The sequence below is a fragment of the Platichthys flesus genome, chromosome 2 (assembly GCF_949316205.1).
Source record: "Platichthys flesus chromosome 2, fPlaFle2.1, whole genome shotgun sequence".
Classification (NCBI taxonomy): domain Eukaryota; kingdom Metazoa; phylum Chordata; class Actinopteri; order Pleuronectiformes; family Pleuronectidae; genus Platichthys; species Platichthys flesus.
This window is the reverse complement of record NC_084946.1, coordinates 762,770-781,037: the sequence shown is the minus strand read 5'-3', so window position 1 is coordinate 781,037 and position 18,268 is coordinate 762,770. Positions and strand designations below refer to the sequence as shown.

Sequence of the window (18,268 nt, the reverse complement as noted above, 5' to 3'; positions counted from 1 at the left end):
TATAATAGTAATAATAATAATAATTCAATGGCCGTATAACAATCAACAGAGCTGTGTTGCACTCACTCTAACCTTTCTCTGAGTGTACACTTACACTATCATTTGCCTGGATGTAAATATGTGCTGAGGTGTTTAGTTACTGGGGGATATCTTTCATTATGCAAATATAAATGGTATGTTAGCTTCTTGAGATAAATATCCTGTGACTAGCTTCAGGCCCAGGCAATATTACAACAATGAAACTATTTTGCTCTTTGTTTTGTTGCTCAGGTTTTCATGGCGAAGGAATGGGAAGTTCTTCAACATTGGGAAAGATCCCAGGGTGACTATGCGAAAACGCTCAGGAACACTGGAGATTGGTTTCCGTAGCGGGGGACGACCAGAGGACTACGAAGGAGAGTACCAATGTTTTGCTACCAATGACTTTGGAGTAGCTCTGTCCAACAAAATCCTGCTGCGGGTCTCAAGTAAGAACTTACACACGTCACGACACAATAATCTAATTCTGATGATATTTTGTCATTTTCTTTCTTGCAGAAGAAGTTTGAAATACTATTCAGGGTTCCTACATATCTTTAAAATCATTGAATGTATGAGAAAACAAATAAATGTGTTGCTGTCTGAATCCGTCTTCAATTGTGTCTTGGCTCTTCAGCTTTTAAATAAGTCTCCCTCTTTACTGCTCGACTTAGACAATATGTTTTCGAGAACGCCTGAGATCACATTGTATCATTGTAATACAACACATGAGAAGCATCCTTTCCCTTTTTATCTGTTGTTGGAGTTTTTGTAAAGCCTGATACTTCTCATCATAAATGTTCCAATTGTTTTACAGTGATAAACCTTGATCTTTTTCTGATCAAGCTTTGTTGGGTTCTTTAAGCAAATTTGACCTATTTGAAACAATTTAATGTTTTAAGAAATGTATGAATTTGATGACCACTAATACTACTGTGTTGCCTACAACTTCAGATAGCAGAAACACCTTTCATTTTGTCAGTTTAACCAATAAACTCAAAGAACAATAATGACAAGCTCCATTCTCATCAGCTCATTATTACAATGAAAAAATCCTTCCCTCACCTATATGTGATCACATGTATCATCTCCTTTTCTTCTCTCCCTCGCCTCCCCCTCTCTGTCCATCAGAGGCTCCTCTGTGGCCCAAGGAGGTGTTGGAGCCAGTGGTGGTGACTGAAGGCTCCCCTCTGGTTCTAACCTGTAACCCCCCACCAGGACTACCTCCTCCCTTTACCTTCTGGATGAGCAGCGGTAAGCACCATTTACACACATATACACACATACATAAAAGTTTATTTTGCTTTCCTAATGAAGTGTGCTGTATGTGTGTCCTGCAGATTTGCTATGAATTAGCCAGTAAAATGACACTATCAGACAACTAGGTGCAGTTTTATCTCTTACAGAGATAGTTCAGCCACAAATGACAATTCTGTCATTATCTGCCCACCACTATGTCGATGGGGGGGAGGGTGTTTGAGTCCACAAAACACTTTTGCAGTATCAGGGATAAACAGCATTGCGGCCAAATCCAATACAATTCAAGTAAATGGTGACCATGTCTTCAAACATAAAATGACAACAGAATAAAACCTAACATTCCCCCATACTGCTCCTATGTTGTCATCCAAGTGTGGATGACAGCTGGTTGTCAAAATATATGCAGTCAACAAGTTATTGGTTCGTATTATAATGATCTTTACTTTCATTTTATTATTCTACTTTTATGACATTCAGTTGGTGACAGCAATTTCTTGGTAATTAAATATCTGCTTTGTTTCAGTGAAGGTGGCTAATTAAAATTAAGACACTGCAGGGAATGTGTGTGGTTGGAATCTTATATATATACAGCTATGATCAGGCAAAAATACACTCACTGAGCACTTTATTATCAATCATCAATCAAATTTTATTTGTTTAAGCCAGATTCACAAATCACAATTCGTGATAGGGCTTTAACATGGTGTTACATCCTCTGTCCTTTACCCTCAGCAAGAGTAAGGAAAAACTACTAAAAACCCTTTTAACTGGGTTAAAATACGTAGAAACCTCAGAGAGCCACATGTGAGGGATCCCTCTCCCAGGACCGACAGAGGTGCAATAGATGCCACGTGTAGGAAACATCATCAAGATTAAAGTTTTTAGCAGCACTGATGAGTATAAATATTTTGAAGGATAACTTCAATACGATATGTCAAGCAGTCCAGCTGCAATCAGATCATGATCCGCCATCCAGATCGGATCTACTTTAATCCACAGTCATTGTCAGCTTCCGCTTATTAGAATCCATCATGAGCCGCCGCAGTCCTTGTCCACCTCCCGTATCTGATGCCAACGCAACACAGGATCCGCCATTTAACTCTACGATCAGCCCACACGATATAGAATCCGCCATACTGGATACACCATTGCAACCTCTGATGCGCGATCACAAATCGTAATCCATGGTGCGGCCACAGAGGCCCTGGATCTGCGGGCGATAAAGCAAAGGGATTCAGGGGAAGGGGGATAGGGATGGAGAAGAGGAAGGAGAAGCTAGAATTGTCATTGTCATTGTAATCAATGATACAATGATACAGGCCGAAAATGAGGCTACACTGAGGCTCAAGGTAAACCGGACTTGCTACTGGTATGTATGATAGTACGATGAAAACCATGTGGCCCCACTCAGTAGATCAGCCATCAATAGCTCTATGCCTTTTTAGACTAAACGCTTCCTATTTTAGAAAATATGAAAAGTTACGTTCTGCCGCACTAATTAGCTCTAACTATAAGCTTTATCAAAAAGGAGGGTTTTGAGTGTACTCTTAATAGAACAGATGGTGTCTGCCTCCCGAACTGAAAGTGAGATATTATTCCACAGGAGGGGGGCTTGATGGCTGAAAGCTCTGGCTCCTACTCTAGATTTAACTGGAAGCCAGTGTAGCGATGCTAATACTGGAGAATAGTGGTCTCTTTCTTGGTTATTAGGAACCTCTGTACACCTGCTCCTTCATACTATTATTCAATCCACCAATTATGTGGGTGGAGTGAATTATATAAGATCCTAAAGATATAGGTCAGGAGTGTCAGTTAATGTTCATATTAAACATGATGCTCTATTCCATTTGTGTTCGGAATTAGGGCTGAACGAGTAATTGCATTTGCAATAAAATCGCGATTTGATAAAACGCGATTTTCTAATCGCAGCGTGCGCAATTAAAACGTGCGAAAGAGAGTAGGGCTCTGGGCTGCTGTCCTCACCCGCAGCAAGAGTGCCGCGGGACCACAAAACTCCTCTGATCCAGAAGATAGCGAAGCAAGCCTGCATCACCTACAGGGTTCTAAAGTCTTCGGCCGACGTGGCGGACTCACAGAGCGAGCTCATGCCGCTGCTGACCGCGGTGCGGGCAGCGGACCTGAAAATCACTCCGCGGAAAAGCAAGCCGTGCTCCGGGCGGGCGGGGCTCCAGAGCCCCCCGGTCACCTACATGCACATCTGCGAGACGGTGGTGTTCAGCATGGGGGTGTTCCTGCTGAGGCCCGGCGCCTCCATACCGCTGCACGACCACCCAGACATGAACGGGAATCTACGTTGCTGCTGATCCGCAAGGTGGCCCGCCGCATCCGCGGACACATAATGCATACACACGGAATACGTTTTCAAACTTCCCAACACTGGAAATGTTACTGACTTGGGAGCAGTAAGACACCTAAAATAAAAAAAGAAAGTGCAATCCTTGTGTTTATACTTACAATTACTTTGATTAAATTACTTAAATGCAAACTGATTTGTTTTTCTTGTTGCTGTAATGAGCAGTTAAATAAAAATGTGGGAAAGAATATTGTACAGTAAATGTATCTAATATTGTGTTGGTCATATTTAAATCATTCATTATGGGTTTTTTTGGGAGAAAAAAATTGCATATTAAATCGCAATCGCAATTTTGGGGGGAAAAAATCGCAATTAGATTATTTCCCCAAATCGTTCAGCCCTATTCGGAATACTTTATTTTATTGGCTGAAAATGTCTGAATAATTTCCCAGTAATATACCAAGACATTTCCTGGAATTAAATAAAGCAATGCTCTGACAGAATACTGACATTCTTCTTGTATTAGCAGATTGGCATCAGCTATTACATAGTTTTATCCACAAAACTTCGCAAGAAAACTTTCAGGAAATTACAGGCCAATGAAATAAAGTGTTGCTCTATCCTCACTTTCCCTGACAATCATAATGGGTGTATTCCATGTTCCTCTATAAATCTTTGTTTTGTACTTGTCCAAGGTGAAGTTTGTTTTTTCAAGTAATGTTCATGTTTCAGTTTCACATTTCAATTTCAAATCAATGTCTTTGGTCCAGGGCTTTTAGAAAAGGAATAGTTAATTGTAGTATGTAAATACCAGCCATGAGTGATGCGCCAGTGTCTAATAGTTGCTAGCAATGTGGTTTTATTTAACCTGTTTCTTTTCCTTTTTTCTGTATCCCTCTATCCTATCTCTGTGCTCCTCATGTTCTCTCTAGCTATGAACCCAATATCACAAAATAAGAGAGTGTCTACAGGTTTGAATGGAGACCTGTACTTCTCCAATGTTGTTGCTCAAGACGCTCACACAGACTACAGCTGCAATGCTCGCTTCCTCTTCACACACACCATCCAGCAGAAGAACCCCTTCACACTCAAAGTTCTCACCAGTGAGTAGACAGCACACACAAACACACACACACACACACACACACACACACACACACAAACAGAGAGAGAGGAAGTCATGTCTGCTGTGTGTTTTGATCAGATACCAATAAACTAAAATGGAATGTAACAGCTTGAACCGGGAAAAGTGAAGACTTAAATTATTGGATTCTCTGGATGTAATATGAAAGCCTTTCTTTCCGCTTTGCTGGTGTATCTTCAACTCCACTATGTGCCATCATACCCTCCGTATTTGTTTTTTTGTTTGGACTGATGATCCACTTTGTGTGCCTTTTTTTCAGAGGAGCCATATAATGAAACATCTTACAATGCCACTGACCCCTATGGTGGTGAGTCACTTCCTGTCAGGACAGCTCCACTTCCTGTTTACCTGTTTAGTCACGCCCTAAAATCACATGGCTAGAAACATTAACCTGCTGGCTGAAGCTGTCCAATGATCTAACCTCCTAACTGCTCTCTGTAGGCATAGAATTCCCTGTGTGGTTTCATATGGAAAAGTGTAAATGTGTTGCTGTATTTATTTTAAGGCATTTTGGGTAGAAGTTATGAATATAAAATATATTTTAATTGGAAATAGAAGGTATAAGAACATTAACATGTATTCAGCATATCTTCTGAAGCGATATTCTTGTCTGGACAGCAGCTGCATTAAGTTGTATTTGAAAATAATCAAAAAACTATTTCAACATCTACTAATGAGCATACAGCCTAGTTAAGGATATACTGCCATATGGGACTTCGATCATTCAATTTGTATAGCCCATATTCCCAAATCACAATTTGTCTCATAGGGCGTTAACAAGATGCGACATCCTCTGTCCTTAACCCTGAACACGAGTAAGGAAAAATACAATACTTTTAACAGGGTAAGCTACAGTATTATAAAGTGCTTGTTAGAATTTTTGTATCTTACATCCCATATCCTGATTTACGTCAAATCAGATCATTCTGGCAAACCCATGGTTTGTGAACAAGCAACAGATTGAATGTACAACTGACGTGAGGTCAGTCAGAATCAAAGTTTAATGTCACACCATTCGATCAGTGATTCATCCACTTAATCTTGTATGTACTGAAGTTAGATAGTTCAGTGCTGGGTCATTTTGCTGAGTATCGAGGACCCCTTGAAGATGCACCAGGTTAGAGAGGGGTATGTAAGATTTGCTTATATAACTAGTGCCTTTTTGTAAAACCAGTGGGGCTACCTTAATCAATCCAGTGGGAACAACTTAAGTCTAAGTCGAAGCAGATACATTGCAAATATGAGGCAAATTCAAGCTGCTAGCCAGTGTTTTGCATGAATCCACTAATAGAGCGCTGTTCATTGCACATGGTCATATTTTGGTGAGCAGCGAACTGAATGGATCAGTTTGCAACTTCTGAATATGAACTGCGATGAATACTCTCGTAGGACTGATCATCTGTAAAAGCACCATAAGATTAAAGATTTAGGCTGCGGTCAGAAAGTCAAAATAATCCTCTTCCTAACAATTATTCCTTGAACGTGATGAAAAACATCACAAAGTCAAGGAAAGATACGAAGGAGAAGTTGTAAGGAGGTAGGAAAAGGAAACCGTCTCATAGAAAAAAATGACTCCACTTAAACTCTTTAGGCCCAATTCCATTTCACCCCTTCTCCCTACCCCAAGCCCTTCCATTTCATTTTGCGTATTCCTGTGTAGGGGTAGCTGTCCCAATACCTGTTGAGACCGAGGGTTTTGGCCAAATGTAAGGTCTGTAGTGCCTTTGAAACAAAGATTTTTCAGACCCACCCTTCAAACCAAGGCGTACGAGAATTTTCCAATATGCCTTGCGAATCACCTGGAAGATAGAAGAAATACCCATAGATGTATCAATTTGTCCATTAATACAGATTATACATTTACAATAATGATTGTAATATCTTTGGTGATACATAATATACTTGATTTAACCAGTGTATAGCTGGGATGTTCCTGAACTTAATTGCTCTAATAACAATGCATCGTGGCAGGGTTTAATACAGGCTCCTATTAGCAGACTTTGTGCTTTTGATTCATACGTGAAGTAATGCAGAGCATCCAAGCTTTTTGGATTCAGATGTCCTTGATTCACCTTAGCATAGATATTATTTGCCTGTTATAGGTTTGTCACTTTAGTAAACGCAAGGACTTTGTTTGTTTACATCGACGACTTCTGATGATGTCCCTTGTGACTCCATTTCAAGGGACGTTAATATAACCCTCAAGAACAAGTGTTAGGGGTAATGGTTGGAAGAAATGGGATAGGCCCTTAACCAAATTTTTAGTAAAGTTTCCTTTCCAAAACAGGATGACACGTTCTGAGGAAAGATGTAACAAAATAGATTGAATTTAATTAGATTGGACTGAAATGTTGAAATAATAAAATGAGTAATATCTATGGAGACATTTTTTTTTTGGTGTGCAGTCCACATCTGGGGATCTAGTTCTGATAATGATATTGTGTCCAATATGCTTGTTGTGCCTTGTTAATCCAGACTGGACAGATATAGATGTAGATGCAGCGAGGAAATCAGGAACTCAGACAATCATATGCAGATTCACATAAGTTCTGGTTCATGACAAGAGAATTAAAGATCTCTTTAGATTATTCATATTAACGTGGGTTTGCCTACGTACTACAAGGCTGCGTCATTTTAAATGTTGATGCTGCCACAAAGAATTGTGGGATTACATTTTCTCTTTTCCTGTCATAAAGATGGTCCAGTGTTTACGATGCTAAGGAGATAAATTAGGATTTAGATAAATCAGGACAGCTCTTATCATGGCAGCTGCTGAATACTTCCGGGTCATTTCACTCAGTTAGGAACCTTCCTAATCTCAATGGACTACTCAAAAGCACCCTTAATATCCATGTAACAAAATTATACACCCTTAGATTGAACACCCCCTATGAAATCATGCAGTTCACAACATGTGGTAATAGAAAAACTGAAGCCACATTTTAGGAGTTTAAGGACATTTGAGGGTATTGCATCATTTACTGATTTCTGAACATTCCGCCATTGATTGAGTGAAGCTTCAGTTTAAAATGTATCATTATTTAATGTTTCCCAAATTTGAATCTAAAAAAATAGCGAGGTATGTTTAGTCTGACCAACAATGCCTGCTTATATAAATGTTTTCGGTGTTAAAATTGTGTCCATGTCGTGTGTTCTACTTTATTCTTGTTTTTTCTAGGTTCAGTGACACAAGATATGACTTCTCTCTGATCCTACTATGTACTCTCACAGAGAAGTGTTCATCTCATTAAGTTTATAAATAGAATAATCCATTTTCAGGAAGCCCAGGGGAAGACTGGAAATGTCCTTTAGGGATCACATAGTCCCAGTGACTGATCAGGCTTGCCAATTTAGTTCCAGTAGGACTGAGGATACCGATGAGAATAATTAGGTCAAATGTTGAATAATCAGTCTTGATTCATGCCGTGGTCATTAATAGTCATATATGTATATTAATAAGCTTTGCCACCTCCAACCTCTGCTCTTATACATGTTTCTTTGTGAGTGTGGGCAAGTGATAGAGAGCTGTTGACATGTTCACACACAACTACTAACACATACTCATTCACACATACTAGCTACTTTGTAACCAATCTCTTATTAACACAAACAGAAACGAAGGCCACATTTTTTCCATGCTGTTTGCCATGTTTCCAGGGTGCTTACAACATCACCATAGATATCCATCATAATGTTTGTGTGCCTAAGCATTTTGGCATATGTTGCCACTGACCCTTGATGCCTTTGTCTTCTGTAGGCTCTTAGTCTTGTAATTTTTTTTCTCCTCACAGTGTCACAAACAATAACCAATCCTCCTCACCAACTCCTCTCTGTTCGCCAGTGGAAAAACTCCCTGCTAACATTTGCTTTAATCCCATAATGATCTCCATTACAAAGGAGCCCAATGCTAATTTAATCCCACACACTTGTCAGCAGGCTGTATCCTTCCCAAACTGGTGTTAAAAGTACTTGGGTTGGAGCAGTCTGGTAATGTGCTGTCTATATCCCTGAGTAGTGATCAAGATCCAGAAAAACAACTGTATAAAAATAACGAGAATTTTTCATTGGTTCAGTTTGTGGTGTAGTTACAAACATTTACTACTGTGTAACTGAGTTGGGATGTTGATGATCTCATCCATTAACTGGCTTTCAACTTGACTGTTGTTTGAGAAACTGCATTTCGTTGTATAAGTACTTGTACTGTACAATGACAATAAAGTTTAATCTAATCTAATCTAATCTAAAAAATAGTATTAGTAGGTTATTCCTCTGTATGTGCCGTACAGCAAGACTAAATTCTCAACAAACCAAGAAAAGTTATCTTCCCTTCCTTGAGATATGATTGAGTTTCGTAACTTTACAATCGACTTCATACCTGATTAAAATGCCACATGTTTGTGTTACGCCGTAAACAATGACAGCACTTTGCTTGCATCTCAGTCTGATACTCAAAAGTTTATTCACACTTTGGTTTCTTCCTTTTTTCAAGTTCAAGTGAAGCAAAACTATTGTCGTACTATTCCAGTAAATGTGCTCATAGATTTATCCTCCCACATTGTTGTATGGATTATAGAAGGCCTTAATGGTCTACAAGGTCTAGTAATGGCAACCAATTACATGTCGCGGTTGAGGCATAATTCACATGGGAAGGTTAAACATTAGGCTAAAGACAACTACATGCCTCTAAATACACTTCAGCTTGATATTGAGATTATCTCATTCCGAATTTGCCCTCACTACAGAGAGAGTCAAAGCAAGGCAAAGATGGAGCACAGCCACAAGGAAATTATCAGAATAATAGTGCTAGATGTATGTGGCAGTGCCCACAGAGCGGATGTATAGCTCCTTGTAGGAAATATTACATCTTTATTTAATCAGGCAGTCACATTGAGAACGAGATTTATTTCTCAAGAAAGGCATTAAAACAAGAAACATTCACAACTAGCAACAAACAATTAAACACAAGCAATAACAAAACACAGTAAAAATAAATTAATAAAACATTCACAAGATTACAAAAAAAACTCACAATTTAAACATTTTAATCTCCAAGGGGAATAAAAGGCTGTAGTTAGAGGGCAGTTTGCAAATAATTCCATTTATACAGTGCATAGTAACTCAAACCAGTTCTGCCAACATTGGTGCGTACATGAGGGATTTGTCTAAGGTTAATTAGTTACTGGATCTTGTGCTGTATGTACTGATTTTATATGAGAGAAGAGAGGTAAGGTAATTAAGTTTAAAAAGTTTTAACAGCAGAGCTTTGTAGATTAACAACATTAGATGTGTATCTCTTCTTGTTTGTAATAAGTCAGTTTTCAGGATTAAACTCTCAACGTTTGTTTTTAGTAACCTCTCCTCATTTCTCGTCTGCAGGCCGTAAAGTATCCGAGTCCACGCCGACCTTCCTCTCACCATCAGGCAGTGAGAGCTCCAAAATTGTGCAACGAGATGAGCAACTGCTACTGGAGTGTATCGCTGCTGGACTGTGAGCTCTCTCCTCTCTTTCTCACTTTCTCCCTCACTCTCTCTGCAAAAAATAAGATCAATAAGATTTAGTTAGTATGGTCTTGTTTTATAAAACACAGCATCTCTGTGTTCAATAAAAAATTTGAGGACTTTCTCTTTCTGCATAATAATGCGTTCAATGTTAAATTAATGACAGAGCTGCGTTTGTTTCATTCCTCCTCTACAGACCAACTCCTACCGTCAAGTGGTTCAAGAAGGGTGGGGACCTGCCAGGACACAAAGTGAAGTTTCAGAATTTCAACAAGACCCTGAAGATTATCAGTGTGTCAGAGGAAGATGCTGGGGAGTATGTGTGCATGGCCAACAGTCATTTAGGCAGCATACGCCACAGCATATTTGTCCAGGTTAAAGGTGAAGAGGTCACAATTATGTGTTTTGCACAACTACTGCATTTAAACTTGTGAGTCAGTCAATCTTGCTAACCTGATTCCCTGTGTCCGACAGCGGCTCCTTACTGGCTGGACAAACCTACGGACATGGTGCTAGCCCCGGATGAGAACGGACGCCTGGTGTGTCGGGCCAACGGGAACCCTAAACCTAACATTCAGTGGCTGATCAATGGACAACTTATAGACAGTAGGTGTAACTGTTTCAGATTTTCATTCTTTCTTTCATTCATTCAGATTTCTGTTATTGCCCCTAAACCCGTGTTTTGCTGGGGCCTGATTTCCCTAAATTTTTACATAATATTGTCCTGGGATTTTTCAGAAATAGTATCATAAACCGGTATCATTCCCCCTTTCCCCAAAAGGCTCTCCTCCTAACCCGAACAGACAGGTGCTCGGTGACACCATCCTCTTCCGCTCAGTGCAAATGGGAAGCAGTGCTGTTTATCAGTGCAACGCCTCCAACCAGCATGGATACCTGTTGTCCAATGCCTTCGTCAGTGTTCTCGGTAAGACATGGAGGGGGGTTGGGCTGTGTGCTGATTTGAAAATGTCAATAGAAGCCAAATCCCATTGGCTTGGAGCGGTATGCATCTTTATGCACTACCTTAGTGTTACTCTTCAACAATTACAGCATCTCGGAAAATGTAAATATGAGGATATGTATGAATACTGATTATGTTAAAGAAAGTAAATGCGTTTTATCTGTAAACCTACTTCTTTCATGTCAAAATGATAAAAGGTGTAACCACTGTCCCTCCCCGATAGACATGCCTCCGAGGATGCTGGGCCCTAAAAACCAACTGATTAAAGTCATTGAGAACAACCGCACCTTTTTGGATTGTCCTTTCTTTGGTTCCCCTCTTCCTGAACTACGCTGGTGAGAATTTAGCATTTTTTGCAAAGACATTTTTGTTTTGGAATCATTCTACACAGACGCTTCCAGGTGAATAAACTAGTTCCTAATACCATTTTTCTTTACCCATGTGTTTTTTACCATGTGTAGGTTTAAGAATGGACAGGGCAGTGGGCTGGATGGTGGACAGTACCGTGTTTACATCAACGGCACCCTGGAGATCAAAAGGGCTCGAACAGAGGACGAGGGCACATACACATGTGTTGCCAACAGCATCCTGGGCACAGCTGAGAACCAGGTCCGCCTGGAGGTGAAAGGTCAGACATATCAACTAAAGTCATCATCAATTAAACAGTAACATATTGGTATGAAGTTATCCTGTAACGATCCAACATGACTTGTATCTTGTGCAGTCGATATGTGCAGTAGCTATCAGCTCCTGCAGGTTTTTTGACCTTTTATGACAAAACAAGCCACAATTTGTGTGTGAAAAACGAAATGATTTCCTTTCCTTCTGCCAAATAACTTGCACTTCGGATGATATGCAAATCTTGTGTGCCTTTTATTAAAATGCAAACAAACATTTGTGAATGTATTTCAAAAATATCCATGTAGCGTTTGAGGTAGCACGGCATTGAATGAAATACAAAACAAGCCAACTCATATACCAAGGCTGTCTTTCAATTGGCAAGGACCCTTAACAGGCTTCTTGTGATTTCTTGTACAGAGGTGAGGAGTTCAGGGTGGATGTTTGAACATACACAACACAAGACTTTTAGTTTTATATAGATGTAATTTTTTGGTATTAGTATTTTCTTTACAGTATGAGAGGAAATTAATACTCAGATTTACATGGCCATACAAACACTGTAAACATGAGTTCTTATGGTCTCTCTGTGTGTGTGTGTTTGTTTGTGTGTGTGTGTCTGTGTGTTCGTTTGCACTAACTCTTTCAACTCAGCGCAAACTCGTATAATAAGATTCCCTGAGCACCAGTCAGCCATCAGGGGCTCCACAGCTCGTTTCAACTGTAAAGTGAAGTCGGATCCCAGCCTGCCTGTCACTGTGACCTGGACCAAAGATGACAAGTCTCTCTATCTAGGATGGAGGTAATGGACCTTAAAGGTGGCCTTAACAACCCTCATACATTATGAACTCTTCTCATGCCCCTGTAAGAACAAAACACCACATATTTATACAGGTTGTAAATTAAAGGGATAGGTCACCCAAAATGTGGAATTCAGTCATCTTTTCACCACTATGCCGTTGGAGTCCACAAAACAGCTCTGGAGTCTCAGAAGAAAATTTGTATCAACCAAATTTCATACAATTGAAATATCTGGCGACCTAAACTTCTGACTAATTTAAACAACAGCCTCCAACTCCATCCATACTGCTCGTGTGGTCGCATCCAAGTGTCATATCAGACTTGAAAATAGATAATTTACACCTTGTTTTAAGCCAAAAGGCCACTATCTTTCCTACTGAGAGGTAGACTTCCATTAATGTTGTTTTTAACTCAGATGTATTTCTGTACTTGTCTTCACTGAGTAATCCATTTAAATTCAAATTGCTTGTAAAATAGATATTAGGTCAATCCCCCTCAGATATGTTTCACTAACATCACTTATTGTAAGTCGCTTTGGATAAAAGAGTCAGCTAAATGAAATGTAATGTAATGTAATGTAACATAAACTGTCAAATGGTGCATAGTTCCACCCAACTTGATTTTCCTCCAGAGCAGACAAAATCTTTTTGTTGTTGAATAACTATGGTAAACAAACACTCTGTAGTTTTACTTTTAATACAGTCAGGAGTTTGTATTATGCTCAGATTGAATCATTTATGTGCTATCTTTGTTTCTCCCAGGCTGAGGAAGGATGACGAGTCACTGACCATCCCCAATGTGAATGAGGGTGATGAGGGAACATACGCCTGCACTGTTAAATCTGAGATTGACCAGGACTCCGCATCTGCCCGCCTGACTGTGTTAGGTACATCACATACAGAGCAGTTCTGGAACAGTGGGCTTCAATTAAAGTTAAAAACAGCACTAGATCACCCAATTAAAACATTAAGAAAAACAGTTTTAGTTTAATTACAAAGTTGAATAAAATAGGGGTCACTAATAGGTGGACCCTTTTCTAGACCTGAGCCCAGATCCAGACCCAAACCTATAACAGAAATATCATTTAGACTTTTCAAATTCTGAAAATGGAACAAATTTTAACCAGCATAGCTCTTCTAGCCTGTTTAGTGGCGTAGGAAACAGACCAGTTCAATACATTGTAAATCATTTCATGTGACACCACTCAGCCAATCCAACCTGAGCATACTGGTGAACATTCCTTGCAAAGTCTTTGAAATGACAGTCACAATGATGTTGATACATCTAATGTTTTAAAGGGGACATATTATGCCCATTTTACCACAGTTGATATGGTTCCTTGGGGTCTTAATGAAATGTCTGTAACATATTTTGGTAAAAATATCACAAGGATCCTTTAAAACAGCACCTTTTTACCCTGTCTAAAACAGCCCTCCTCAGATTGACCTATTTTGAGTTCTGTGTGACCAGTGTTTTGACATGTAGTGGTTTACAGTCACGGAAATAAGCCGAAAACCAAATTAATGGAGTTCAGCAAATATTACTGTTAAACTGGTTCATAAAGAGAGATTAACAGATCCTTCAGAAATTACCCAAACGTTTGTGTCTCTGTACTTTCTTGAGATTATGGAAAATCAGGTAACTCATCTGCTGAGTTCTTAAAGTATATGCTTTAATGATTTTGGCTTACAACTGTTACTCAGACCTTAATGCCAAAGTCTCATCTGTAAAAAACTTTTGCATGCCAAGTGATCTGAATTAACATTAGTAAATTGTGTTCTAAATAATTTGTTAACAGTTAACTTTCTTGCTGTTGATTGGCTGGTAGACTAACATGCATCCCTTTATATCCACTGCCTGGTCCTTGACCCCATCCCACAGAGGAAGCCTCTCTCAACCCCTCACTCTCTAGCACCCTGCCTCCAGGTAACACATGGCTCAGGTGGAAATCTTAGTTTGTCTTTTCTTTGCTAGCTTTCCGCTTGTTTATGTTGTTAGGGTCTGACTTTTCTCTAACCTTGTCTTAACTTGTGCCTTTGTTACATTTTAATGATTATATTGAAACAATTTTAATGGGCGTTTTTATGGATATTATTTCCTTATGTGCCAATTAATATTCTTCCCCAATTTGTGTTTGAGGAGTGGAATTATTTTGATGCAGAATGGATTTTTAATGCATGCATCACAATCCATCCTGTCAAATAATTTATTCTCATAATAAGTCTGAAAATGTCTGTTGTTGATGCTATTAGTAGAGTAGACTTTCATATTTTTCTTCATTTCATTGTTGCATATAAGTGTGATTTCCTGAATTGTTCTCAATATATTTCTTGATTTGGAGGCAATTGGGCATTTTGTTAAATAATAACTAGGGCTGTCAAACAAATAAAATCTGTAATCAGATTAATCAGAGGGTAGCTAAGGGCATTTTAGACTTTTCTCTTTTTTGTTCTTTTAAAAAAAATCAAATATGGGATGGTTGAATACGACTTTTCTGTTTTCTTTTTTAAATCAAACCACGAATCAAACCTTTCCACAATTTAAACGTGATTGTAAAATTTGAATCTGAGCCCATCTGTAGAAGAAGTGTTGAGCCAGTTAACACTTAAAAAGAACAAGTTCCAAGCTCAGTTCATGCAAATCAAATCAAAGTTTATTGTCACATGAAACAATGACAGCGTCATCAGCTCAGTGAAATTCTTGTGACCTGGCAGGCAACATCTATGCAGTAGACATATTAGATTTAACATAAAACATATAACATATAACATATGACATAAATAAATGCAACAATTTAAATTTAAAAGAAGGGCTAGCAGCAGTTTACAGGGTGAAGGAGTGAGGAATATTAAATTAAATAATATGAATATATGTGTAGTAAGTATGAATGGGGGAGCAGAATGTACATTGTAACAGTTCAGTGGGTCAGTGTTGTTTGTTCAGAAGCCTAATGGCCTGGGGGAAGAAGCGTTTTTTGAGTCTGGTAGTTTGTGCTCGGATGCTCCGGTAACATCTGCCAGATGGTAGCAATGTTAGAATTCCACAGCCTTGGTGGCTGTGGTCCTTTATGAACTTCCTACGGAAGAGAGATGGCAGCCTATGATACGCGCCGCTGTCTTCACCACCCTCTGCAGGGCCTTGCGATCAGCAGCGGAGCAGCTACCATACCAGGCAGTAGTGCAGCCTGAGAGGATGCTCTCAATGGTGCACCTGTAAAAGTTTGTTAAGTTCATAGTTCATTTTCATAGAGCAGTTCATAGATCATTTTTTATTGGAAGGATTTAGGTGACAAACGTGTGTTTGGTTATGAAACGATGATGTCAGATCATGTCTGTGGGTCGCTCCGGTCACTTTAACATTGAGTCCTGACTGTGAGTGTCAGGTCTCATGTTGTACTGAGCCCAAGTTGACGAGTCATTTTCATGATGTTTAAATGCAGCCTCATAAACTCTTGAGCAAATCAAACAAACACTGAGTTACTTAATTTGCTGATCGTTTCCCGATAACTAGTGATGAGTGTTTATTAGTTTAAGTGAGAGCAGAGTGGAGGAGGACCCAAAATGAGCTGATCACTGAGCAGCTGTGAGCAGTGTGTTTCACTATTCTCCTACAAAGTCACTGACCGGCTACTTAATGTGAACGAGCTCTGATCCGACTCTGTGCGCGCTCCAAGCGGGTGAGTGGGGTGGGTATGGGTACATGTAGCAGGTCATTCTGCGCATTCGTTAAATAATTTGTGCATTAATTCCACAAATTAATCATCCTGTGTTCATTTTGACAGCCCTAATAATAACCTATAATATTCTAATAATAAGTTTATTTTAACTCAAGAGTCAAGGACTGTCCATGAAATATATGACACTGTACAGTATAAGTGATGTGTTTTGCAGTATTGCAGCATCTATATGTTAGACATGTCTGAGACCGATCATTACCCGTTTCTCTGCAGACCGCCCAGACCCTCCCATGGATCTAGATCTGTCTGACCCAGCAGCTCGCAGTGTTCGTCTCACCTGGATCCCTGGAAATGATCACAGGAGTCTCATCACAGGTTGTTGTACAGACACTCTTCATACTCTCTACTTGTACTTTCTGGGCTCTCCTTGACATAATTTGAAGGGGAAAATGGCCTTTAATGGTCTCTTTCCACAAGCATACTCTAAGGTCTATGTATGTAAATAGTGCAGCTTATCTCATAGTGCCCTCACATGGAAGTACAGTGTATCCTGTAGGCACACCAAGTTAAAGACAGGTTTGTAAGTTAGTTTCTGAAAGAAAGGATAATATTGTGATGGTGGAATACAAATTATAATTTCAAAGCAAATTGGATACATTTGAACAGACCACAATTATGATCCATCTGACAGATATATCAGAATAATCCAACTCATTTATTCGGTATGGTCTTTTAACAAATTTCACAGTAGAGGGGATGAAATTACACGATACAGGAATGCATAAAGCCAAAATTGCTGGTGGTCCCCCATTGGTGCATGAGGGGACTTTGAGATCCCAGACAACATTGTGAACCATCATCATATCCTGATTTCCCAAGTTTCAACTGTTTAAATGTTGAGTGTTGTGCCTTTTCTTAAGCCACGTGTGCGTCTCTGCAGAGTTCTTGGTCCAGTTTGAGGAGGACCGCTGGGAGCCAGGCAGGTGGCAGAATCTGTCCACTTACCCTGGGGACCTCAACTCTGTCATCCTGCAGCTTGCCCCATTTGTCAACTACCAATTCAGGGTCATCGCCATTAATTCAGTTGGCCAGAGTCAGCCCAGCCGTCCCTCACCAAGATACAAGACCAGTGGAGCAGGTGAGAAGCATGACAAACTCATCTTCAATCATATTTGTCTTTACAGACACTTTTGCTGGCTAAATATATCTTGCTTGCCTCCTCATCAAGGACAGTCATAATCTTGTTTATCAAGGGCTTTTATTCCTATTTAAAAAAATCTGTCAATAATAATGATAAAACACCAGCTTCTTCCATGAGATAGAATACACAAAAGATTGTTGCAAACACAAGCCAGAAAGCCCATGGTCATAAATCTGCATCTCTGGACATGGGATTTGTTTAAGCTGATGTTGGAACTGAGAGAATTTTGTTATGTTAAAAAAAGCTCCAGATGTAATTACCAGAGGTCTTAGAGGATGGGGCTCCAAGAAGGACAACATGGAGATCACTTGGGAGGTAAGTCATGTACAATGCAAGAAATTACATCCTGTGAGTGTATTCAACTTAATGCCTGCTGACTGTAAATAGAAATACAAAACCGAGAGAAACATTCTTTTAGGATTTATCTGAATGATAATACTAGACCAAGATGTCTTGCTTTATAAAGGCTGACTGGTTCTGTTTTAATTTTTTTGATAGCACAAGGTTGTTCAGACATTTTTCAACATTTATCGACATTAATTGCATATCAAGCATACGCTGCATAAAATACAATGGACCAGCCATGTTCAAAGTGTTCGTCCTCTAGCCAGAAGGTCGGGGGTTCAATCCCAGTCTTCCTCATTCCGCATGCTGTCCTTGACAAGTTACTGAACCCCAAGTTGTAGAAAAGTGTTTGAGTGGTCATCAAGACAAAAAAAAAACATTATAAAAATACAGATCATTTGTCAATGGGCAATTTAGTCTTTAAAAATAAT

At 39.4% G+C, this 18,268-nt stretch overlaps 1 protein-coding gene across 11 annotated transcripts in view; it reads left to right on the top strand.

The window, feature by feature from the left end:
• Window positions 1-18,268, top strand: part of nfasca (neurofascin homolog (chicken) a) — an 87,216-nt gene that overhangs the window by 42,228 nt on the left and 26,720 nt on the right. For 9 of the 11 annotated variants that reach the window (XR_009924667.1, XR_009924666.1, XM_062412236.1 and 6 more), the window contains 15 exons: window positions 271-467; window positions 1,150-1,272; window positions 4,525-4,695; window positions 10,113-10,224; window positions 10,432-10,616; window positions 10,710-10,841; window positions 11,017-11,160; window positions 11,420-11,531; window positions 11,658-11,824; window positions 12,469-12,616; window positions 13,377-13,501; window positions 14,497-14,541; window positions 16,565-16,666; window positions 17,232-17,429; window positions 17,737-17,807. Coding sequence is in view for 9 of the 11 variants with exons in the window: in XM_062412236.1 (XP_062268220.1) it covers window positions 271-467; window positions 1,150-1,272; window positions 4,525-4,695; window positions 10,113-10,224; window positions 10,432-10,616; window positions 10,710-10,841; window positions 11,017-11,160; window positions 11,420-11,531; window positions 11,658-11,824; window positions 12,469-12,616; window positions 13,377-13,501; window positions 14,497-14,541; window positions 16,565-16,666; window positions 17,232-17,429; window positions 17,737-17,807 (2,032 nt within the window). In the remaining 2 variants the exon portion in view is untranslated. The remainder of the gene's footprint in view (window positions 1-270; window positions 468-1,149; window positions 1,273-4,524; window positions 4,696-10,112; window positions 10,225-10,431; window positions 10,617-10,709; window positions 10,842-11,016; window positions 11,161-11,419; window positions 11,532-11,657; window positions 11,825-12,468; window positions 12,617-13,376; window positions 13,502-14,496; window positions 14,542-16,564; window positions 16,667-17,231; window positions 17,430-17,736; window positions 17,808-18,268) is intronic. The other 2 variants (XM_062412285.1, XM_062412257.1) reach the window with 1 other exon arrangement.